The following is a 25,724-nucleotide window of genomic DNA, read 5'->3' as shown; positions in this document are numbered from 1 at the left end:
ACTGATGTTCTCCTTATACGGCTGAATCTCTTGAGTCTTCCATCTTGTTGAGAGATCATGTAAACGGCTCTCTCTTTCTTACAGTGTGTTTGGAATGGCATACTACTCGTACTACTCTCGATATTTTTCCATCGGTATGCTGTATGTATGCTGAGCACAGATTTCTGTATGCATGAAATGTGATTCTATTTTTAAGACCACTTTAACATTATAAATGCAATTTATAAATAATGCAATTTGTCAATGCAGTGTAATCTAGGGATGCACAGTAAATCATCACCATATTGGTAATAGCCTTTTTTTTTGTTGCTTTAATAATTTATTTGTTTGTTTATAACAGTATTGATTGATATATAAGACATTAACTCCTTTTTTACTCCATATTTGATCAGATTGACAAAAGTTAAAATATTTTACAGAAAATTTGATTCAATGCAATATAAGCATATTATTTTGTGAGATAACTGACACCAATCACTGATGTAAAATGCAACATAGTGAGTTTATGTGATGTCAATGTAAAAAAAAAAAGATCTGTTATATATTGTTAAATATTTTAATATATTGTTTCTTTGTTAATTTTTTTAAATATTTTAAATATATATTAAACTATATCTGTTATATTCAATTACTATAAATATATAAATCAGTATTGATATATTATGCCATCATTGTTATACGATTACTCTTTTTATTAACTTTATTCACTCCTTTATGTATATTTACTCTGATAAAAATGCAAATCAATTATGACTTTCAAACTTGTACCTTCCCAGCAGTGTTATTTTAGTATTATTTGTGTACTATTATAGTATTTATTAATAATTTGAATTGACTTATATTTTTATATTTTCATTTTTAAGTTTTTTTTTATTAGTTTTTTTTTAAATATTTGTATATATCTTTAATTTTATTTTTAGTAATTTTAGTTCTTCATCTTATACAACATAGTAATTTATTTTACATTTTTTTTCATCTTGGTTTATTTCAGCTTTGTTTCAATTACTGAAAACAATGTAGTTTTAGTTAACAATAACAACACTACTATCATCTGTCCGGTTACATTTGTGTGTGTGTGTGTGTGTGTGTGTGTGTAGAGTTCTCATATTCCGCTGATAGACGCTCTGATGATGGCGTACACTGTGGAGATGATGGCCGTAGAGAGAGTCGTGGCAAGCGTCAAGCGCTTCTCCTCCTTCTGCGCCTCTAAAGAGCTTCCCTTCGACATGGAGGACGCCATGCTGTTCTGGATCAACAAGGTCAGTTTGTTTTTTCTTTAACTTGGCCATTTAAGTTCACATATAAGGTTAGTCAAGGTTTCTTGAACCAAAACATGTTCTCTCACCCTTGGCTATTTTTGATACTGTACCTTTAAGGTGTCTAATAGTATATCAGACTCTTTATTACAGTGTGAAATGGAGTCAAGTACGCTGAACTGTTTGTGTTTGTGTTGCAGGTGATCTTGAAGACGAGAGAGCTCTCGGAGAAGGAACTCAAGATGAAACAGCCGCTGATGGATTCGCCGTGCCATCAGAAGGTCTGACCAATCACGAGTCTCATAACCCATCCTATAGTAGACCGTTAGCATGCAAGCCTCCTCGTTGATTGGCTGAATCACTCACTGTGCATTTTACTAGACGGTTTAACCCTGTTCTGTGATCAGATTCGATTGCTTTTAAATCTGATCGTTCTCTTCTCCCTACACCTCTTTCTCTGCTTGACCTTTAACCTTTATGCTCTTCCTGTTTGTCTCTCTTGTCCCGCCCCTTCCTGTCGGATAGTCTCCCTCAAAATGGTACTGGAAGCTCGTGCCTGTAAGTGCCACAGCGCCCCCTGTGTCCGCCACGTCATGCTCCGGGCAAATGACTAGATAGTGTGTGTATGTTTGGCAGGGGGAACGTGTGTGTCATTGTGCATCTCATGAATTCATCTCTCTGTCCACCTCTCTCTCTTTCTCTGTTGTTCGTTGTCTTGTCTCTGTCTATCTCAGCCTGATCTCATGAACGCTTTGGCCCATTGCATGCTGGAGCCAGTGGAATTCTCTCGTGTGGTACAGTACTCACACTCAACTGTTTTCAACATTGATAATAATCAGAAATATTTCTTTAGCAGAAAATCCGCTTATTAGAATGATTTCTGAAGGATCATGTGACACTGAAGACTGGAGTAATGATGCTGAAAATACATATTTGATCACAGGAATAAATACAACTTTTAAAATGTATTCAAATAGAAAACAGTTATTTTAAATTGTAATAATATTTCACAATATTACTGTTTTCACTGTATTTTTGATTAAATAAATGCAGTCTTGGTGAGCAGAAGAGACTTATTTTAAAAACAAAGTCTTACCAATCCCAAACATTCGGACAATAATTTATCAGGTCCCGTATTGAGTAGCAAACCTTTAACACGCACACAATACTTCACTCTTTCATTCATCCATCTGTCTTTTCATGCATCCACACATCCAATCATTCAAAATGTCATTCAGTGGATTATTTTGTGTTTGCTGGAGGTGTTTGACTTCAACAGTAAAGGTCTAGAAGAGTGTTTGGATCTGTGATGTAGAGGCAAAGACCTTCAGACTCTCACCATAGAAGAGAAAGTGAAATAAAATTACTTTTAAACTGAATTTGGAGAAACGACTTTTATGATCCTGGCTCCAGGTCCAATCTGATCCTCTCCCTCTATTTTGCAAAAACCACCAAAAATATCTATATATGTCTTATGGATATTATTTAAATGAAATATTTTCATACATTATTATTTAAAAAAAAAAAAGGCAACTCAGGATTTTTAGATTGATTGAAATAGGTCTATATATACTGTATATTAAATTATTTGACACAGAAGAAGCCACTTTGCCACATAACACATTCCACATTAGGAAGGTTTTTTCAAAATTGCATGAATCTTTTTTTTTTTTTTTTTTTTTTTCAAGGTTTGTTCCACTCATAATGAAAATGCTGTCGTGTGTGTGTATCGTAAGGATTAAAAAAAAATCAGAGCTAAGACAGAAGGCAAGATTTTCAACAAATAATCACAAAAAATACTTTTTTTTTCCACACAAAAAATTACATTTCAGTGTGTTCCTCACACAGTTATCATGGAATCCAAAGACTTTGAATGTAATGCTTTAATATTAAGTAATATAATTATTATTATTAACTTGTACAGACTACTTTTGTGTTGTCTCCTTTTTGGAGCTCAGCAGACATAATTATTATGCACATTTATTTTATGGAAAAGATACTTGTGTTTATTTCTAACTAAGAACAAAAACATATTTTTGAGTGACACGAGTCAGTTAAATGACAGGATTTTCATTTTCGAGTGAACTGTCATGTTTGAAGTGAGCGTGTCATTTGGTATGTGAGAGACTGTGCATGTGTCTGATCTGTGTTAGATGCTTTATAAGTCCCTGCCTGCTCTCTCTCAGGTACGTTACCGTAGAGAACACCTGTCCGGTCGTTCTTTCCCTCACCTGTCTGTGATGGAGGACCTGATGAAGGACGTTTGTGACGGAGCAGCACTGCTAGCGGTCGTACACTTCTACTGCCCCGAATACATGAGGCTAGATGGTATATATACATACACACACACACACACACTCAACTCAAAATGTATGCAACAATGATTTAGAAATTATTTATACAGATTTTTTTTAAGTAGTTTTGAGGTTAAAATTGGTATTTGATTCTACTTTTTTAATGATTCTTTGATTGAATGTTCAAAAGAACAGCAATTATTTGAAATAGATATAATTTGTAATATTCATACTAACCCCAAATATCTCATATATTCATACTAACCTCTCTCTCTTTCTCTCTCTATATATATAAAATATATACACACACAAATGTGCAATAATTTTCTCAATTCATTCTTTCGTAAATTGTTAGATTCATGTACATGTATACATTTAGCAGACTTTTATCCAAAGCAACTTACAAAAAAGGAAACCAAAGCAATTTGTCAACACTATTTGTAATATACAAAGCCAACTGTTCAGTTAAACTCGACAATTAATGCAAGAATGATTTAGAAATTGTGCATACAGATTTTTTTTATTTTTTATTTTATTTGTAAAGCTCTTTAAGTATCAACGTTGTTTTTCTCCATTAGACATATGTCTGAAGGAAGTGACGTCTCTGTCGGATAGTGTGTACAACATCCATCTGCTGCGGGAGTTTTCTAACGAATACCTGAACAGGTGTTTTTACCTGCAGACTGAAGACCTGCTCTACGGCCCACCGGTGCTAAAGGTCCGTACCTAAATATGTCATTCTGCACTGTAAAAGTATTGTAAAGGGTTTCCTTTTAAGAAACCAAAGGCCAAATTAAAACAGCATCATATGCATCCTTCACAGTTAAGACAGTCCCAGAATACAGTGCATACAAATACTAATGCTATTTAACTAACATGATTATTCTTTTTTATTTGAACTAATTTACTTTACTTAGTAGACGGCTCACTAGGTTATAGACCAGAGCTTATGTGTGCTAACAGATTCCCTGCTTGACTTTGACTTGCTCTTGTTCCTCCAGCACAACGTGATGGTTTTCATTGCTGAGCTCTTTTGGTGGTTTGAAGTAGTGAAGCCGGACTTCGTAAAGCCACGAGACCTACAAGAGATTAAAGATGGTAAGAACCGAGTCTTAAAAGCTTTCAGATGCACACTTAGTTTCTATCTGAAGACGTCCATCTCATTCACTCTTTATTATTATGCTGTGTTGTGATTGACAATCTGACAGTGAGAGCGTCTCTTCAGCCAAAGAGTTCCCGTCCCCATGTGCCCATATCCAATGCCACTAAGCGTAGCTTTTTAACTCCGTCTCCTTCAGCCGACTCGTTGGCGACAGCTGCCAATCCTGACGGTTGTATGCGGTATTACTTGCACCCTGAGGACTCCTTGTCTGTGTAAGTCTATTTGAAGTACCTAATGATCTGTTACACGTTGCAGTACGTATTTTACCATTGCACTTCATTGCATTAAATTACAACTATGCAATATCACAATTGGGTTGTGATTAAAATAACGAGCTAACAGGTTAACAGTGTTAAGCCTTGTTCAGGCTGTCAGTCCAAATCTGATTTTTGTGCATATCCGATTGAAATCCTGTTCATTTCTGAAAATCCGTATCAGTCTGACTGCTCTGATCTTGGTTTATGTGACTTTCTCATGCCAAGTAAAACTTAATTCTCAGACTATTACAGGGAATATTAAACTATATGTTCAACTTTATGCAAATGAAGAGTGACTTTTGGGAGAGACAACCAATAGAAGTGAAGTCTGAAGTAGCATGTGATCCGATGCAAGATGGAGAAGCTCATCTTAGCAGTCAGCAACTGTCCTATCAGTTATGATATGTCTCTGTATACATACGGTGGTACTCGCCGTGCTGACTCGGAGCCTGAATGGTTTTGTGAGCTCCGATAGACCGGCATTTGCCCTTTTGCTGCAGGTAAATAGCCGAGATGGCAAAGAGCACTCGCTGTTTCTCGTTCATCTTTAATATTAGGCATTTTATTTTATAGATATTCTATAAAACGAAAGAGCGGCATGGGGACACACAAATCGGATCTGAACAGTTGCGATACACAATGAGGACAGTCAATAATTTTAGATCAGATTCCAAATGGATGCACAAATAATCGGATTTGGACTGAAAGTGTGAACATAGCCCTAGCTCTCTCTAGTGTCAGTTTCCAAAATCTACAGATTGGTTTGTCAATGGCTAATGGACGTTTTGTGTTTTAAATATATTTTTTTTATTATTGAATTTTGAGTAAATATTGTGTAAAATTACATATATTTAACTAATTCTGTTCTATTATCACAATTAAATAGCATATATAGATAGTTAGACAGACATATACACACACACACACACATATATATGGCTTGTTGCAACTAGCCGTTTGACTCTTCTTGTAATGGAGCTGATTTTGTTTCAGAAGAAATAGAAGCCCGTCCCCCTCCCACCCGCTCCTCCCGTTACGACAGAGACAACAGAAGACCTCTCAGGGGGAGGAGAGTTCAGGTAACTACATCTTCGAATTAAACTTTTAGCATAACATTGCATTTAGATTGATGAGATTGATTAAATTGATTCTCAATTCTCTAATTGATCAATTTTTCTCTCTCTCTCTCTTTGTCATTCTGTGAGCAGAGCTCAGGAACAGGTCAAACTCTTTGTCCCGTATGGATGGACTCATGCTTGGATCACAGCTTGCCTGGACAGAACGGAGACAAAGGTTTGGGTTAAGTCTAATGTCACACAGTACTGGGATTGTTAACTGAAATTAAAACTATTAAAATGGTTTTCTTTAATTGAAATAAAGCTGAAATAAAATAAAATGTAAATAATAATATATAAATAATGAAATGTTGCCTTGCAGTCACTAAAATGACTGAAGCTAAAACTAACATAAAGCTGAAAAGAAATAAAAGAAATTAAATAAAATGGCAAAAGCACATAATAAAATGACTAAAACTTAAAAAAATTAATAAAATCAAAATGTACTAAAATTAAAATGTACTGTACACATAAGAATAAATAACACTGATGTCACATTAAATGGCATTTATATAGAATTAATTAGGCGTGGACAATCTGACCAAAAATATATCACGGCAAGAGTAATTTTGTGACATGGTAATGGTCATAAAATATCACTGTTATTTTTGCTGAAAATTCTATGAAAATTTATGAAAATGTGTTAATGCCTTCTTTTTTTTTTAGTCCAGTAAATTAAATACTTTACAAATGACAGCTACTTTATCTCATTTGAATGTTTTCCTTTTTAATTGGAACTTGCAGAATCTCTACAGGTTGACACATTTCTACCATTGCACAGTCCTGTGCAATGGTAGAAAGAGCCCAGAGCCCAGTCCTGGAATAAATGACTAACTCGTTCAAATAAACTCATCTGTATGTCTTTTCTCAGACCCATCTCTCAAATGGAGACGGATTGGGAACGTATATATGGCGATAATATCAGCCTGGCTCGTTCCATTAGCAAGGACAGTTTAGCCTCCAACGTCATCTCCATTACTCCACGACACCGCATCAATGGCCAGCCCCTCCCCCAGACACGTAACCATGACAACCAGGAGGAAGAGGAGGAGCTATTGGCTGTCATTAGTCCTGAGGGCGCTGCTGCATCCAGAGATAGTTTCTTCTTGGAACCGTTGCAACCTGCTGTTCTACGACCAAATAAGGAGAAAATGGGGATTAGTAAACGGGAGGAGAGTGGCGAAGGACGGGGTCAGGGACGCCGGGGGTCGCATACGCCCACAGAATGCATACTCAACCGGACGTTTACTCCAATCAATAGCATAGAGCAAGAAAGCTCTCGAGCGCCATCCCCGGGAAGCTTCTTCCTGCACGACGACGCGGAGTGTGTGCAGGACAGTCCGCTCGGAGCCTGGGAGGACATCGTCTCAGACTCTGAGTTTGAGGAAGATGAAGATGTAGAGGTTCCAGAACAAGAGCTTTCCAAAGCGCTTCTGATGCAAGCTGGGAGGAAATGCATGGGCTTCGGAGAGGAAGAGGAGTCCGTGAAATTGCGTGAGGACGTTTGTGTGCACGAACGGGACGATAAGGAAGGTACTAGCGGTCGGGCAAGTCCCTGCCCCAGTGTGTTGTCGCAGGCCAGCAGCACATCGACCGGCCGCATGACGAGTTTCGCAGAACGCCGCAGGCATAGAGTCGGATTTCCGGATGGTTGTCCCAGCACAGGAAGCTCGCAGACAACCACTCCCGATGGATCCGAAAGCATGCACTTCCCTTCGGACAAGAGTCCGGGAACACCAGGTGGCCGCCCTGGTTTTGCTTCCGAACTTGTACACCTTCGCATGCAATTAGAGGAAAAACGGCGTGCCATCGAGATGCAGAAAAGAAAGATGGAGAACTTGTCAGCACGCCAACGGCAACAGCTGGGAAAGGCGGCATTCTTGCATGTCGTTAAAAAAGGGAGGAGCGACACACTGCCACACCCACTCAAAACGGGAATTGTGTTTAAGGAGAAACCGCTTGCGAAGGACGATGCATGCGTTGAGGTTCTGAAAGCTCGAGGAAAGGGCCCTGAGCATAAAGAAACGTCAGTAACTCCATCAGAGGATAAGAACAATCGTTTGAGCGTCATGGGAGGGGGCGGAGCTTCAGACGATGTGGGCGGAGAGCCAGATCTCAGCGAATGTAGCCGTTCAATCGACCTCCTGAACGAAGCGATCGGAGCGATACAGCAGCAAATGTTGCAAATGTCTCTCCAGCAGGACTTGCTCATGAAACAGACCATCCAGTCCCCGCAGGAACAACCGCAAACCAAACCAATCACAGTCCCGACCTTAAACGAACAGCCGCCGGAGCAGCACGAGACCAAGTCGCGCCTCTCCGTGCAGTTCACAGAATCTTTTTCCACCGCGACCAAGCGTCCTCCCAGATTCAGCTCAAGTCGTACGCCTCGGACGAAACCTAACGACCTCAAACTGAGCAAAGATACCAACAGTCGTCCAGCAGCAAAAGCAAGCACTCCGACGCCGGGTGGCAGGACCCCCCGGGCTGAGAATGAGGAAGAGGGTGGGGTTAAAGAGGGTGGGATTAAAGAGGGTGGGGTTAAAGAGGGTGGGCGTGGCTTGAAAGGAATTATTCGGAATACTACATTCAAACTGCAGGAATCTGCAAACAGACGCTCAGACATCCTTGACCCTCCCCAAACCGAACTCCCCTCCGCAGAGCCGCCGCCTGACGATCCAACCCGGGAGCGGAGCGAGTCCAGAGGCTCTGGAGAGGAGAACGTTCCAGTTTCATCTGAGGAAAGCAGAACGAAAGCACAGCTGATTGAAGTAGACCTGTTTGACCCGGCTAACCCGTCAGAAGGTAGCGCAGAACCTGATGGTGAACAGAAGTCTGGGCTTGGCTTCTTCTTCAAGGTACCAGAGCGTTTGCATAACTGTTTTATTATTATTGTTATCATTATTATTATTATTATTATTATTATTATTATAATACAATGTGTCTACACCAGAAACTAGCAGTGCGACACGACAAAAGACAGTTTAACCCATTATAATCAGTGATTCTGTCTACACTGGATTTTTAATGATTATTATTATTATTTATATTTTTAAATCTGTTATTATAATATGATTTATCTAATTGTTAAATTGCATATTAAAATTTATTTGAATTATATTGCATTATAAAATAGATAGTTGGCTGAAGAGTGGTTTAATGTGATTTATTTGTATTAATATTATTTAATAAGTTAAAAAAAAAGTAATTTCTATTAAATATTGATGTATTTTACCTTTTTGCTATTGCTACCATATCATAAAAGCAATAAGCCGTAAGAGTCTATAAAAAGAAACAGGAACGTGATAAAAGACACCAGTGATCAAGAATAATAAAAAGTTAGGTTAAAATTTATTTTAAGGTGACATGGTTACATTGTACTCAAATAAGAACTGAGTAATATTAATTAACTACATGTACTTACTATATAGTTAAGGTTAGGGTTTGGTTTAGGGTTAGTTACTTGTAATTATGCATAATTTACTGTTATTACTATAGTAAGTACATGTAATGATGTGTAATTGTCACCTTAAAATAAAGTGTTACCAAAAGTTATTAATAAAAAGATTGCAGGATAAAGATGAAACTTGTCTCCTGTTGCCTGGTTAGTATTTTTGTTTTTGTATGAAAACCATTGCCTCTGCTTTCACTTCCTGTATGTAGGATGATCAGAAAGCAGAGGACGAGCTGGCTAAGAAGAGGGCGGCTTTCCTTCTTAAACAGCAGCGTAAGGCCGAAGAGGCACGGATACGCAAGCAGCAGCTGGAGGTGGAGTCAGAGCTCAAACGAGATGAAGCCAGGTATCAGTCACGCTGGATCTAGAGAGTAAATAGGAGAGCTTTTCTCTATTTGATGTCGTTTATGTCTGTTTGTGTCAGGCGAAAAGCCGAGGAAGACCGCGTGCGTAAAGAGGAAGAAAAGGCTCGTCGGGAGCTGATCAAACAGGAGTACCTGCGCAGGAAGCAGGAAGAGCTTCTGGAGGAGCAGGGCGTCACCAAACCACGCCCACGAAACAGGAGGCCACGCCCTAAATCACTGCATCGAGCTGAATCTTCCTGTTCGGCTCGTAAGAAACTGTACTTTTAATGCATCTATACATAATGCATTTGATTCTGAGCCGGTAACGCCACTCTTTCTCTCTCCAGCGGTGAGTCTCTGTTCTGCTCCCTCTGGATCTTCTCTCTCATTGGCTTCTGCTGCTACTGAAGGTGACAGTGTGGCGTCAGGAGGGGCCAGTTCACACAGGTGAGCATCGCAGATGTGCGGCCCACTTCTCTGGACTCAAAGCGACAGCTTTATGCAAAAATTTTGCGTTTCTTCACATCACACTTTAAGTTGACTGAGTTTTTTTTTTTTTTTTATACTAGATTCCGAGCTACTTTAACCAAAATATTATTTATTTATTTATTGTTAATTAATATATTTTTAATCTATATAATGTGTGTGTATATTATATTATATTATATTATATTATATTATATTATATTATATTATAAATTGCAATACATTAAATATAAATATATAAACTAAATATATTTTAAATTGATTTATATTTAAAAAAATTGATAAATGTTTATTTAATTGAATCTTTTTAAATTTATATTTAATTTAAAAATGTTTTTTATTATTTTATTGATATTTATATTTTATTGCATCATTGGTTTTATTGCATGTGATAATTGTAATTGCATGTGATTTGTACATGTAATTGTAATTGCATGTGAAGCAACAGCTTTTCACTGGATTTCAGTCCAGTCATCAGATCATAATATCATAATTCCCGGATGTGTGTTGCAGGGGGGAGTCTGTGGAATCTTTTCCCATATTGAGCCGAAATGCGAGCAGGAACATGGAGCGAGACTGGGACAACGGCTCAACGGCCTCGTCCATCACGTCTGTAGCAGAATACAATGGTGAGATACACACATTTACTGCTCTTCTTGAATGCATTTATAGTTTTATTATGTTATTTGTTTTGTTCACCAAAGATAAAAAAAATATTTCAGCATTATTAGCTCAGTTTGCGTTTTTCCCCCTTGCTGTCCTCAGGGCCCAGGTTATTTAAGGAGCCTAGTGCAAAGTCCAACAAACCCATCATCCAGAATGCCATCGCTCACTGCTGTCTGGCGGGGAAAGTCAATGAAGCACAGAAGAACGCCATTCTGGAGGTGAGTGCAGTTACTATCACAGCAGGCTGTTCAAAACGCATTGCTACAGTGCTATTCTTACTATTACATATTATTTATGCAGTTCATAGTACGAATACTGTGCACAGTATGCACATTTTCTGCATGCTTATGAACTACTGCATTTTTGTACTGTTGACAGTATACTGTTTCACATACTTTTAAAAAATAAGTATGCAGAGTACCGTATTTTCCGGACTATAAGTCGCTCCCGAGTATAAGTCGCATCAGTCAAAAAATGCGTCATGAAGAGGAAAAAAACATATATAAGTCGCACTGGACTATAAGTCGCATTTATTTAGAATTTTTTTTCAGAAAATCCAAGACCAAGAACAGACATTTAATCTGGAAAGGCAAGTTATTCAACTACACAGTAGCACACAGAACAACAGGCTGAGTAACGTTAGGTGTCCGGTATGTTAACGCAACACATTAACAGTTATTCAGCTACACAATAGCATAAAGAACATATACCTGGGAGGCTGAATAGGCTAAATTAACATAAGCCAGCGAGTCCAACAAGCAAGTTACCAGTAAACAAGTTCACAAGCTCCCGCGATCTCATTCCACATCATTTTCTTCATCCTTGGTGTCGCTTCTGAACAACTCCGCCAACTAGAGCGCCCTCTCGCGGCTGTAGACGGTAATGTTTTCTTTTGGTTCATCTCAGTCTGAATTTTGATATAAGTCGCACCTGAATATAAGTCGCAGGACCAGCCAAACTATGAAAAAAAGTGCGACTTATAGTCCGGAAAATACGGTATATACTGAACCATGGATGGATGGAGAGATGGATGGATAAATAGATGGATGGATGAATGGATAGATAGATGGATGGATGGATGATGGAGAGATGGATGGATAAATGGATGGATGAATGGATAGATAGATGGATGGATGGATGATGGAGAGATGGATGGATAAATAGATGGATGGATGAATGGATAGATAGATGGATAGATAGATGGATGGATGAATGGATAGATGGATGGATGAATGGATAGATGGATGGATGATGAATGGATAGATAGATGGATGGATGGATGATGGAGAGATGGATGGATAAATAGATGGATGGATGAATGGATAGATAGATGGATAGATAGATGGATGGATGAATGGATAGATGGATGGATGGATGAATGGATAGATGGATGGATGATGGATGGATGGATCAAGACAGTTTTGCATGATAAAAACATTTACAATTTGTTGAACAGCTACACACTAAACTGATTTATATAGTTTCTATATTTCTGTGCATCTTTACATTTCCAGCTGTATATGTTTGAATGTGTAACGAGTCATTGCCATTAATCCACAGGAAATCGAGCGATGCGAGTCCAACCACCTGATAATCCTGTTCCGTGATGGTGGATGCCAGTTCCGGGCGCTGTACGTGTATTCCCCCGAAACCGAGGAGATCGTCAAGCTCAAAGGCACCGGGCCGCGATCCATCAGCCGCAAAATGATCGACAGACTCTACAAATACAGCTCCGACCGCAAGCAGTTCAACGTCATTCCCGCCAAGTCCGTCTCGGTCAGCGTAGACGCTCTCACCATCCATGGTCACCTGTGGCAGGTCAAACGGCCGAGCACCTCCAAGAGAAAATGATCCTCCTTTCCATTGGCTCATCGGATAGTCCGCTGCTTTCTGATTGGCTACTGGGTTATATTCCAGTCTCTTAAACTGTCCTTTTGCAAATGAGCAGGCCTCCTAATATCCTATTGGTCCACGAGCTTCTCAAATTCCAGACTAGACTCCTGCTTTCCTATTGGCTCACCCAGCTGCCGTGCTCCTATTGGTCACTGCGCTGTGACATCACATGAGCAGAGCTGAGGAACAAGTGGAGTGGGTGGAGCTTGATGTTTGATTGACAGAGTTAATGAATGTGTTTTAGAATTATGTCATCGTTCAGTGTTGGGTTTTTTAGGCAGAAATCTGCATGTGGCACTTTTCTGTTTGATTTTACCGTAGTATTAATTTACACAGGAACGACAGACAACACTCTCACTACTTGAATTATGAATCATGTACTATGGTCACATGAATGTGCGTACGAACGCATCCGGTGTTTTGCGTTTCTCATACCTCTCCATATGCTGCTGTTCATACGTGACACTTACTTTAGCAGTGCAATGCAATGAACATGTGACAAGGGATCTGTGTGTGTGTGTGTGAGACTGTGTGTAGATGTTTACCTTCAGCTTTTCATGGTTTTAAAATGTTTTATCATGAAATGGTTCTGTATTATCCATCTTTTCTTTTTCTTTTCTGACATGTATTCATGCTAACTGCTGACAGTATTAATGTACTTTCATAATTCTTCACTGAGGAACCAGATTGTCATAGAAACACATTGCCACTGATTGTGTGTGTGTGGGTGTTCAGTAAAGAATGTATGCACTCCAGGGTCTCCTGTGAGCAGGGCTTTCTGTTGTTTATGTTTGGATTGTACAAAACTTTGCTTTAATTATTATTTTTTTTAATTTACCATATATTTATTTTAAAGAAGAACACTGAAATTTAATAAATTATACAACCAAAATGACATTTCGGGTGTGAGATAATTTTAGCAATCTGACCAGAATAAAAAAATCCTAATATTTTTATTCCAGTTAAACATTAACTTTAAAGGAACACGCCGACTTTTTGGGACTTTAGCTTATTCACCGAATCCCCCAGAGTTAGATAAGTCCATACATACCCTTCTCATCTCCGTGCGCGATATTTTTTTTCCCAGGATGGTAGGGGAAGACTCATGAATATTCATTAGGGAAGTCATCCCTAACCCCACCCCTAAACCTACCCGCCACTGGGGGTCTGCTGACCTACCCCCTAACCCCGCCCCTAAACCTACCCGTCAATGGGGTTAAGACCAATCAGGGATAACTTCCCTAATGAATATTCATGAGTCTTCCCCTACCATCCTGGGAAAAATAATATCGCTCTCCGTGCATGCCGTAACTCTGTCTGACGCACCCACCGCTAGCCTAGCTTAGCACAAAGACTGGAGGTAAACGGCTCCAGCTAGCATACTGCTCCCAATAAGTGACAAAATAACGCCAACATTTTCCTATTTACATGCTGTGATTTGTATAGTCACATCGTGTACAAATAACAAGGTCACATGAGACAGCCATCTTTACTGGGAACTATATTCTCAGAAGGCGAAGCACTGCTGCTTGGGCGGAGTGATTTGCTCGCACCTGAGAAGCCCCGTGGTGAGCAGAGAGTTCGCTCAGAGTTGGAGTAAATCACTCCGCAGAAGTAGCAGTGCTTCGCCTTCTGAGAATATAGAATAAGAGAATAAGTCGGCGTGTTCCTTTAATGGTTTTCTTTGACCAGTGAGAAATGAGATGTCCTGTGTATCCAACAGGGGGCAGCAATTGATCATGCTTTTTATCACTGAATTTTGACTGAAAATCTCTTCAAAATCACTGCATTTAAAAAAACAAAACATATTTTTGGTCTTTTTGTATGGATATTGCTTTTAAGAGACTGCTTTGAAATGTGCAGCTTTTAAAATCTTTTTTTATTTTATTTTTTTTTATTTTTTTTTTTTGCAATGAAACATGCAAAAACATAATAGAAAAGATTCATCTCTCCAGTGCCACTTGTCAAAGTGAAACCTAACTAAACCGAAAAATATTACCTATACTCCAAGTCTTCTGAAGTTATGCAGTAGCTGTGGACTCAATTTGTGCACGGTAAATCACCCTACCTGTTTATTTTACACTGGAGAACATTTTACTGTGCAAAATACCTCATCAGATTGATTTGACACGACACCGTTTTCAACTAAAAACGGAAAATGTTTTATGTTTTGGCCGTTCATTTACACGACAGGCAATTTGGGTTCCTGCAAGTGCAAATAACGTTTGAAATGGGGTTCAAAGTGCAAGATTTTGAAAACGATACCGTTATCGTCTCCGTGTAAGTAGTAAACTACAAAAATGTGAATTTTTATGCTAGTAAATGAGGGTTTAGCCACTTTTCTGCTAAATCAGCTTAAACCAGCTGAAAGCACAGTCACGATGATTTTTCAGGTTGTTTATTAATTGATCACAAATTGAATTGGCCAATGGTAGCCTAAAATATCTACTAAAATAACATATTATTTGTGTTTTATAAATGAATCACTGGTTTAAGTCAGAAAATGTGAACGTTCTAAACAATGGGTTTGTCTCCAATGTGGTTTAGCACAAGTTCACACTGTAGAAACGAGTGTCGAGGAATATAAATAGGAGGCAATGCTGTGTTTGATGTGAGTTACTGGTTGAGAGAGAAAAAAAACCCTCCTTTTTTTTTTTAAAAAACGAGACATTGTCTGTTCATTCCTGTTCCGTCACAAGATGCATCTGCAAGTCACCTTTGTTCTTCTTTTCATTCTTCTCACTGGAGGTACAGTAAACCGCATAAGATATTTTTTTGAAATTGGGTTTTAAAAAGGTCACTGAATGTCTCTCTCTGTCTCTTCATTAAAGGATTCTCTCTGAGCTGTTATAAATGCTTGGATCAACGAAGTTATGTTTGTCAAGAGAGATGCTACGATGCCAAGTGCAAAAGTACAAGAACAGTAGAATACTTTGGTAAGTTGAGTATGATGAAAAAAAAAGTGCACTTTTACTGGTAATACTGCTAAAGAGAAAACCGGCATTTGTTGATATTTGTCACACGATGCCTGACCATCTTACTTCTCTTGTTTGTTTTTTCACCAGATGATATTCTTGCCCTTTTTTCTAGGCTGGTGTGGTTTCCTGAAATATTAGAGTCTGGGTTGTTGATGCATATGTCTGTTTTTTTGTGTGTGTTTTTTTGTTTGTTTTTTTTTCATCATCATGATTTTAGTATAAAATGTATCTATATCAAAGCTTTAGGGAAATTGTATAACTTAAGTGATGTTACTGGTTAACTTTTCTTATTACTAGTTCATTTTAGTGTAAATAAACTAAAAAAGAATTCCATGTATGCTCTCAATTAATTAAACGTTATTTAAAAGAATTATTAAATAATTACAAATATTATTGAAAAAGTTTTACAAGGTATGCCATACCAAACAACATGTCAACCCAAAGTGTTTCACTGTCATTTCAAGAGATATAGTGCTTTATCTTTATTTTTACTTTAACCCTTTCACGCATAGTGGTCACTACAGTGGACAGCTATTCAAAAAGCGTTTTTGCAAATGCATGGATTTTTATGGCAAAGTTGCACATCAACCTCTTCAGTGGACTCTTGTGCATCATCCTATACATTGCCACCAAGTGGCAAGCCTTTGTTTAGATTTTTTCCCCCTCCAAACCAAGATGGCCAATGGTCAGTCAGAAATGCCAAGTTGCTCCGGAATATCCACCCATTCCTTCTATCCTAGAAGACTCTTGTAGGTAAAAAAAAAATATTGCAGCATCAAGCAATGAATCTAATGAGTCATATCACAGTTAAATTTTCCAAGTTTTATTTTAGATTTTATTTTATTTTAGATTTTGGACCTCATGCATCAATGGCTATATTTCAGCTACAATTCATACTTATACTGTGAATATTGTTTTTGAAAATACTTAATCTGCAGTGACTTTTTTGACTGTAAATACATGTATTTGTATTATTAGAATGTAATTTTCATTTACATCAAAAAAAGTAATGTGATTACATAATGTATGTGACTTGTAATGCATTACTTTACTTGTTAGATCAAAAAGTAATCTGATTTCGTAATGCACGTTACTTGTAATGTGTTTCTTTACTCGTAACATCAAAAAGTAATCTGATTACGTAATGCAAATTACATGTAATTAATTACTTGTTAGATCAAAAAGTAATCTGTTTAAGTAATGCATGTTGCTTGTAATGCATTACTTTACTTGTTAGATCAAAAATTAATCTGATTTCATAATGCACGTTATTGTAATGCGTTTCTTTACTCGTAACATCAAAAAGTAATCTGATTACGTAATGCATGTTATTTGTAACACATTACTTTACTTGTAACATCAAAAAAGTAATCTGAGTGCGTTATGCATGTTACTTGTAATGCGTTACCCCAACACTGATCATTTCAGATGAGATAAAAAAAAAAAAAAACGTATTGCTAGGTTTTCTCAGAGGAGGGCTATGCTAGAAATGTGTCCATCTTGAACATAATCAACATATACAGCTAATAAGGGTAAATTGAGATACTCTGGTACACTGGAGGGAGCATCTGAGTGGTTTCCACAGTTGTACCTTGACAGGCTGTAGAAATGTCTGATGGAATCACATCCTCATGTTCTGATATCTAAGATACGTGAAGTAATTGCCTTTGCAATATTTCGGATTTTTATTTTTTGTGTGTATTTTATAGTTTTCACATGATTTGATATAATTTTATTGATTAGTTTGTTAAATACACATACTTTATCTTTTTGATTATTGTATTATATTTAATACAATATCTCTTCAGTTTAAACCATAACCGCATGCTGTCCACTCAAGAGGACATCTGAAAATCTCTTTGAAAACTTTGTAAAATGAAAAATAAAAAATCAAATCTTGTTTTTCATGCCCTAAGAGCAATAAAAACACATAGGAAAAAAAATCCTGACTGAGGTTATCATAATTCATGCATGAAAGGGTTAAAGTTAGGGTTAAATTTTTTTTTTCAATTTTGTCTTTTATTGTGATAGGACCGGAAAGAGAACAGGCAGATAACTGGCAACGGGAACGGGACAGGATCCCAAACCGGATTAAGAACAAACACGCTACATGCCCTGGCAAAGGTATAGTACAACTTCATCTTTATAGCCTATTTATTCATATCTCATGATGATGAAAAATGTAAAATTTACACACACATTTACTTGTGAACATTATAGGGATTTATAGGGATAGCGACGATTTTAGTGTTAAAAATTTGTTTTTGTTTTTTTTATTTATTTGTTTTTTTTACATCAACCTGCTCTGGGACTATATGAAAATTAGCCAAAATCTGGCACATTTTACTTTGATTTATATTATTAATGTGTATTGTCCCTGATTAAATGGATGGATGGGCGGGCGGGCCCATTCCATAGACTTTCTTCATTTTGTTTTTATATGCAGCTAGTGTTGTAGCAAATTCTAAGTCCTCACATCAGGTCTTGAAGAAATCTCTCAAGAGTCGAAGTTCCAGGTTTCAGAAGAAGTAACTTTATTGACAAGCAACAAAGTGAGATGCAGCTGTTCATCTGATTTGCAGTGGTCGGAACCTCAGGTCTTATACCTTTTCTTATCACTAGGCAGTCAATCAGCTATCTTTCTCTTCTTGCTCCACCTCAAGATCTCGCTACCGTTAGCATCATCTTTCCCGGAGACATTTTTCTATTGGTGGAAAAATCTTTGGCCATACCCATTTTAAGGAATATCACATGATTCTCTGCACCTGAAGTGTTGTAATGCCATCCATCATTTTTAATTAACGTTTTTAGTACCATCTCAGGGCTCCAGACTAACTTTTCCACTGGTTGCACTGGTGCTACCAACTTTCTCAGTTGGTCGCACCAGCATATGATTTGGTCGCACCTTTTTTTTTTTTGCTACATACCATGGGATTAATCAATGCATGTTGATGAATAGTGGTCTTAATCTGCATACCCTAGTTTTGCACTGATGTAATAAGACTGACAGTGACACAAGACCTCATGTTACCAAAATGTTTTAATCTTTTAACTCTAAAAAAAAAAAACGAATAAAAAACATATATGTTCTTTAATGTTTGATTATAATTTTACTGTCTTCACATAGGGATGGGAATTGATAAGATTTTATCAATAATAATGCCACTGACGATTCTGCTTATCGATCCTTTTATTGATTCTTGATAGCACTGTGTGGAAAAATGTATTCAAATGCTTTTCAAAAAAACAAGTGGTTTTATTTATTTTAAAGCTTAAGCTTGAGTAAGCAAACTGTACTTTTTATGTAATTTATGTAATGAATAGAACCTTATTGTAAAGTGTTACTGATTAGTTATACACCGATTCAGACGTCTCCTGAGTTCACTGTTGGAAAGATCAGTTTTTTTTTAACCATTCATTAAAATGAATCGGTTCAAAAGAGTCATTAGTTCGCGAATTGGACGTGTCATGCGCGTTGTGTGATTATCCCAGCACTGACATGGACATCCAAGATTTGTGTCAACACAGAAAACATTTCATCACTGGCTATTTTTTTCGTTTAATTAAAGTGTTGTTTTATGTCAGCTGAATGTCCGGAACGCTTTTCAGAGAAGATAAGGCAACTTATTTAGCACAATTCACACCCAGTGGTAATTCAGGGGGAAAAAAAAACTCCGAATGCTCCACGGAAACTCTTCCGACCTTTTACCACCATGTCGATTTATTTTGATTAATATGCGCGCGGGAGAGAGAGCAAGACAGCGCCTAGTTTGGAGACGGTGTTCGTCTTGTTTACACTTTCGCCTGCTCCGAAGAGAGAGAGTGCGCGCGCGCGCGACCGGGTCTCTCTCTCTCTGCTCTTTCTAACAGGTTAAACAAGCGCGGCAGTTCATCTACATTACTCACCGATCAAATAAGACTTTGGCGGGCGCTAAAACAAGTTCAATGCAGGAAAATTCATGCGTGAATTTAACTGAGTAGTACATGACCATGTAGGCTACTCGCACAAATGCGACCACATCAAATTTTAACTCGCACATTCTCAAAAAATGGTCGCATATGCGACCATTTTGGTCGCAGTCTGGAACCCTGTCATCTTATCAACTACCTATACACATCTTCTCTCTGAGCTTACTCTTTCATCCTTACAGACCCCTTGACCTAATTTAACCTGATTTATCCTGATTTAACCTGGGTTCTGACTGAGACACAGCAATACAGACTTTTACATGAGACAAAGGAAAATCTCCAACACTAGCTATAAATACTATAACCTAACCTTAACCTTAACCCACACCCTAAACCTACAAAAAACTTCCTGCACTTTTACAACACTGTAAGAAACTGACTGAAAATCCCAGTAATAAACTGGCAGTTGTGACAAGATATAACCATATTTTTGCTGTTTACAGTAGGAACCATGTAACTGTAAAGTAAAACTCACTAATTTGCTAACGCCGTTTTTTTTGTGGGTTTTCTTTTTGTTTTTTTGTTAGACAGGACAGTGTACCGATTGACCGGAAAGTGTGGGGTGGAGAAAGGGGAATGGGATCAGAAAAAGAATCGAATTTGGGTCACCGGAGGCGTAATTGCACTATATGTCTGTGTGCTGACCACTAGGCTATCGGCACCAACTGGTTCTTAATGTTTAAGTGCTGTTTAGTTATTGTATCAGCCAAAATAAATAAAATAAGTAATGCATATTGCATGATTTTAATATGAATATCCATTTTTCGACAGTCAGTTAAAAAGCTCACTGTACTGTGTTTTCCTCCACACACACAGACACACACACACACACACACACACACACACACACACACACACACACACACACACACACACGCACACTCTCTCTCTCACACACACACACACACACTCTCACACTCTCACACTCTCTCTCTCTCTCTCTCTCTCTCTCTCTCTCTCTCACATATCAGACAAGTGACCAATTTTCCAAGGATTTTTTTTGTTTGTTTGTTGTTGTTGTTGTCAGAAGTATGACTCGTTAAATTAAATTATTTAATTGTTAAAGGATTCCAAGTGCATGTGTAAACTTTAAGTGGACACGTGTCAGTTTTAAATGCAAACATTTCATATTTTATTATGAAACACTTAAGCCGAGGACACACTTATTAATTAGCCTAACTAAACAGATTTAGACCGAAAACAGCTTAAAGGGATAGTTCACCCAAAATGGAAAAGTCTGTAAAATCCAAATGTTTCAAATGTTTCTTTCTGCTGTGGATTATGTAAGGAGATGTCTTAGCAGCTCTTTTCCATACAATAAATGTGGAAGGTGTCTTGGGCAATCAAGCTTCAAAAACGCATTACGCACACGTGAGTAATGAATTGGAAACACTCGCTCTCTGCCAGTGGACGCGCACCGTTATGAATGCCTGAGCGGCAATGTGAAACAACGGCAAGCACCCACGAAGACTGTATTCTCGTAATGTTTCGACTTTATTCTCGAAATGCTTCGACTTTAATCTCGAAATATTTCGCCTTTAATGTTTTTTTGTTTGTTTGTTTTTTTACATTGCGGTTCAGGGCTTCCGTAATGAGGTGTCTCATTGTTAAAAAGATGAATAAAGTACTATTAAAATAGTGTTCAATCTTCATTTGTGTCATAACTGACCTCAGTGTATCATGCAGTATGAACCAGAGCTGCTCATTCATTCATTCATTAATTTCTCTTTTTATGTAGGCATAAAGCCGGAAACCACGTCTTATGGGTGTGCATTGCCATTGCCATATGAATGTGAAAGCTGGTCTCTTGGCACAGGCTGTTGGACAAGAGAATATTTTGCCAAGTGCTGCGACACAAACCTTTGCAATAAACAAATTTCAGGTATCATCCTTTATTTGACCATGAAGTTGAACTAAGCATAATCAAGGGAATATGCTTTAAGATATTGTTAGATGTTAGATAATGTTGTGCATCACTAAACTGATACAGCATAAATTAGTAATCGTATCTGTTAGGAAAGTGAGAGGGCATGGGTCCAGGGCTGATTATTTGGCTAAAGGCTTTCATTAAGGAAGATGTGTTTTTTTCCCCGGTATAACAATAAAAGAAAAAAAATCTTTTTGGAATATTGATGGATAAACAATTTGTGGATTTTCTTTTTGGAACACTTAATTATGATAAATCTGACAAAATTGGCAGTTGCACTATGTCACATACTGCTCTGAGACACAAGGGTTGAGGATCCAAATGCAGTCTTTATTAAGGGGTAATCCAGAATTGTAGTATACAAAATCAGTACAAATAAACTGAGCAGGAAACAAAAGCAAAACGATAGGCAAAAGATCCAAACCATGAGATGTGGGAAACCAGAACCCTACAAGACTTGGCAATGAATGACAGAGAACATGGGATATATAGGCAAAAGGTATCAATATAGGCAAAGCCTAACAAGCTAACGATGCACAGATGAAAATAAGTCCGGGCAATGGGTTCTGGGAAATGCAGTTTGTAATAGATGGACTACAGAGGAGTGCCTTCTCATGGGTATTAAGGGCACTCCAGCTGGCATTTGTGACACACTTTTCCCCCCAGTGCACTTCAATGTAAATCCCACAGCTGAGGTGTTGTTTGATTGCAATGTTATATTTTATAATAAATAAATAAAAATAAATAAATATCTATTGCAGATGTGTTCCCTCATATCCCCAATGGAAAGAGATGTTACACTTGTGATGAAGAGGACTGCTCAAAAACAATCAGTTGTTGGGGGAATGAAGACAACTGCTTTATTGCATACGGTAAAAATTCAGAATTTATATATATATATATATAAAAATTATATATATATAATTTTTATATATATATATATATATATATATATTTTTTTTTTTTCATTCTTATATATGTTATATATGTTTTCATTCTTTTTTACAGAAACTTCTTCACATCAGTCAGTGGCTACAAAAGGATGTGCATCTAAATCAGCCTGTGAGGCGCCAGGAAAGATTTTAGGACTTAATGAGGGCATCTCATGTTGTGTGGGGAACCTGTGTAACGGGGCTCAGAGTGTCACCACGAGTGTCACCATGAGTGTCACCTATAACTCCTCATTTAACAGTGCTCAGAGAGAGAGGTTCAACCTGTGTAACGGGGCTCAGAGTGTCACCCAGAGCTTCCTGTTCCTCTGCTGTTCTCTGCTCTCTGCTCTCCTACTTCATGATGCACTGAATACAGTGCCATGACTCCTGCATCAGCAGCCATTTCATAAATTAGAGCATCATAAAAAAAGATTGTATTGTCTGGAATTAGTTGCTTATTGCTTATATTAAATTTGCTTATTGCTTATATTTGCTTTAAGTCATGATGTAAGAACCTCAAAAAATGCTTTCATTTAAAGGGGACCTATTATGCCCCTTTTTCACAAGATGTAAAATAAGTCTCTGATGTCCCCAGAGTGTGTATGTGAAGTTTTAACTCAAAATACCCAACAGATTTTTACAGCATGTTTAAATTGTCATTTTTTGGGGCTCAGAAAAACGCGCTGTTTTAGTGTGTGCCTTTTAAATGCAAATAAGCTGCTGCTCCCGGCACAGGGGGCGGAGTTTCACGAGCTCGCGCTCAGTCTCTCAGTCAGACAATTTCACCTCACGGAATGATGATAATAATATCAGAAACTCTCAGTAACGGTGTTCATTTCGACCCGGAGTCGGACAATAATGCCTACAGAGTCAGAGAATATATGCTGTATGGAGATGGAACAGGTATAGTTTAGTTTAATTACGGTTATAAAGTATTTGTCATCTGCTTGTATGTATCCACTATTAATAGCCTACAAGTCTGCTGTTTCGGACCAGGTCCGAATGATGATCAAAAATATACTGATGAGTTTAATAAAGTTTATTTTACATCACATAAAAGATGAAGCGTCAGTTTTACTCCAGAAAATCACCGTAAGAGCTGAGTAAACACAGTATAAGAAGTGCGCAAGTACATAAATGAATTTCGGTAGAGTTGAGGGAGCATTTTCTTTGAAAACAAAATAATTCCACCTCGTCTTCAGCGGCTGCCTCAGATTTCGGGAGTAAATAGAGAGAGCTATGTGGATTAATACATCCAGCCACACAACACCTACAACACTTGGGAGACATTCTCGTCAGTCCAGCACTGGCGGATGTGTACAACTCGCTTTGAACTCGATCAGGGCGGGTCTATGTTAAAACGGCAGTGTCTGTCAACACTCGTGGGCGGGGCCTGTGGTTTTAGTGACCTCACTAAAGCCGCATTCTGAAAACAGGTCTCCCAACGACCTGTTGGGAGTGTTACATTTTTTTTTTAGATTATTAATTCTTCACAGTATAAAAATATAACATATATATAGCCTATTATAACATACCATTGAAAGGTTATTTGGTGAACCAGAATGGTTCTTCTGTAGTATCACTGCACAAACCTCTTTTTGGAACCATTATATCAGGAGTGGTTGATTATGATTTCACTTTTCTAACTTTAGTTAGTGTGTACTGTTACCCTGGTAATCCTGAGTTCTCGAGAGAGCACAAGTTGAATTTGCTCAGCGAGTTACTCTGGTGTCGGGTAATGATGCTCATTAAATATGCCCGTCTATCTGAGCTGCACCAATCACATCGGGTTATCTGATATAGGCGGGCCAGAGGCGAGATGACGACAGCGCTGTGACGTCAAAGTCATTAGTAAACATTGCGAGATGGCTATGGATGAATACTAGTTGTTTGAAACAGCTTTGGCCACTACAATGAACGAGTTAGACTTGGCTTTTTATCTAAAACAGGAACAGAAGACGGCGCTCGAATCGTTCCTTTGCAAGAAGGACGTTTTTGCTGTTTTGCCGACCGGATACGGCAAGAGTCTAATCTACCAGTTAGCTCCACTGGTAGCTAAGCATATGGGGCTTGTTGTGATTGGTCAGAGTGTTATCCAATGTGCAGTGAGATTTTCAAATGCCGCCCCTCGAGCTGGCCGATTTTCATTAGTCGACACCAGCCCATTAATCTTTTAGATTTAGGTCTGGATTTCCAGGCTAGTGTAATGTTGCTGTTTGAGCATAAACAACATCTGCAAAGTTACAACGCTCAAAGTTCAAAGCAAAGGGAGATATTTGCTTTTAAAGAAACTGCTTTATAAGGACTGGTAGAGACTACAGGACATTCCTCCCAGGTTAGTGACATCACCAACTCTAAAATTTACATAAACCCCGCCCCCTGAACACGATTTATAGATTATCAAGACAGAATATGCTAATCAGTGACTAGAAGATAACTACACATAAGCTACATAAATTCATCAACTAACCATTCAGAAACGTCCTGTTGCGCTTCTACATGTTGTCACTTCTTCTTGAGTCTCTCCATCATTGTCTGACTCCGGTTTGAACATAAAAGGCTAAACGTTTTTGAAATAATTCGTTACATTTTTGAAATGTGAATGTTCAGTGAAATGTTCACGTGAAATGTTCAGTGCATGTCTGTGTGAGTGCAAGCTGTTGAAGCTCCGCCCCCCGTGCATTTAAAGGAACAGACACAAACGGTGCGTTTTTGCTTACCCTCAAACATTGACAATTTTAACATGCTATATAAAAATATCTGTGGGGTATTTTGAGCTAAAACTTCACATACACACTCTGGGGACATCAAAGACTTATTTTACATCTTGTGAAAAGGGCATTATACCACCCCTTTAAGAGTGTATGTATTGAAATAATAAAAATGACATATTTTTTAATACATTGAATAATTAAGTAAAAAATCAAACATCAATTTCAAACATCATCTAGAAACTGTTTTGCTTGCTCATCTCTTGTTATTGTCTGCTTA

General features: G+C 37.9%; 2 protein-coding genes across 4 annotated transcripts in view; both read left to right on the top strand.

The window, feature by feature from the left end:
* The window catches only part of camsap1a (calmodulin regulated spectrin-associated protein 1a), a 29,939-nt gene extending 16,116 nt beyond the window's left edge, over positions 1-13,823 (top strand). Inside the window, exons 4-19 of one of the 3 annotated variants that reach the window (XM_079898503.1) lie at positions 1,098-1,259; positions 1,457-1,537; positions 1,991-2,050; positions 3,443-3,584; positions 4,129-4,268; positions 4,552-4,648; positions 4,759-4,924; positions 5,963-6,048; positions 6,178-6,262; positions 6,956-8,942; positions 9,748-9,884; positions 9,963-10,150; positions 10,230-10,329; positions 10,882-10,997; positions 11,134-11,252; positions 12,595-13,823. In XM_079898503.1, the coding sequence (XP_079754629.1) occupies positions 1,098-1,259; positions 1,457-1,537; positions 1,991-2,050; positions 3,443-3,584; positions 4,129-4,268; positions 4,552-4,648; positions 4,759-4,924; positions 5,963-6,048; positions 6,178-6,262; positions 6,956-8,942; positions 9,748-9,884; positions 9,963-10,150; positions 10,230-10,329; positions 10,882-10,997; positions 11,134-11,252; positions 12,595-12,885 (3,957 nt within the window). In that variant the 3' untranslated portion in view covers positions 12,886-13,823. Of the gene's footprint in view, positions 1-1,097; positions 1,260-1,456; positions 1,538-1,781; positions 1,815-1,990; positions 2,051-3,442; positions 3,585-4,128; positions 4,269-4,551; positions 4,649-4,758; positions 4,925-5,962; positions 6,049-6,177; positions 6,263-6,955; positions 8,943-9,747; positions 9,885-9,962; positions 10,151-10,229; positions 10,330-10,881; positions 10,998-11,133; positions 11,253-12,594 lie in introns of all 3 variants that reach the window. The other 2 variants (XM_079898505.1, XM_079898504.1) reach the window with 2 other exon arrangements.
* Positions 13,824-15,579: 1,756 nt separating this feature from the next.
* Positions 15,580-23,787, top strand: LOC307144717 (uncharacterized protein). Its single transcript, XM_079847280.1, has 6 exons — positions 15,580-15,675; positions 15,759-15,863; positions 17,937-18,029; positions 21,613-21,756; positions 22,563-22,673; positions 22,810-23,787. The coding sequence occupies exons 1-6, from the start codon at positions 15,627-15,629 to the stop codon at positions 23,115-23,117; spliced, it is 810 nt and encodes a 269-aa protein (XP_079703406.1). The 5' UTR covers positions 15,580-15,626; the 3' UTR covers positions 23,118-23,787.
* The last annotated feature ends 1,937 nt before the right edge of the window (positions 23,788-25,724 follow it).

The sequence above is a fragment of the Squalius cephalus genome (genome assembly GCF_949319135.1).
Source record: "Squalius cephalus genome assembly, chromosome: 17".
NCBI classification, from domain to species: domain Eukaryota; kingdom Metazoa; phylum Chordata; class Actinopteri; order Cypriniformes; family Leuciscidae; genus Squalius; species Squalius cephalus.
Note: the sequence above shows the minus strand (reverse complement) of the source record. Positions and strands in the feature narration are given on the sequence as shown.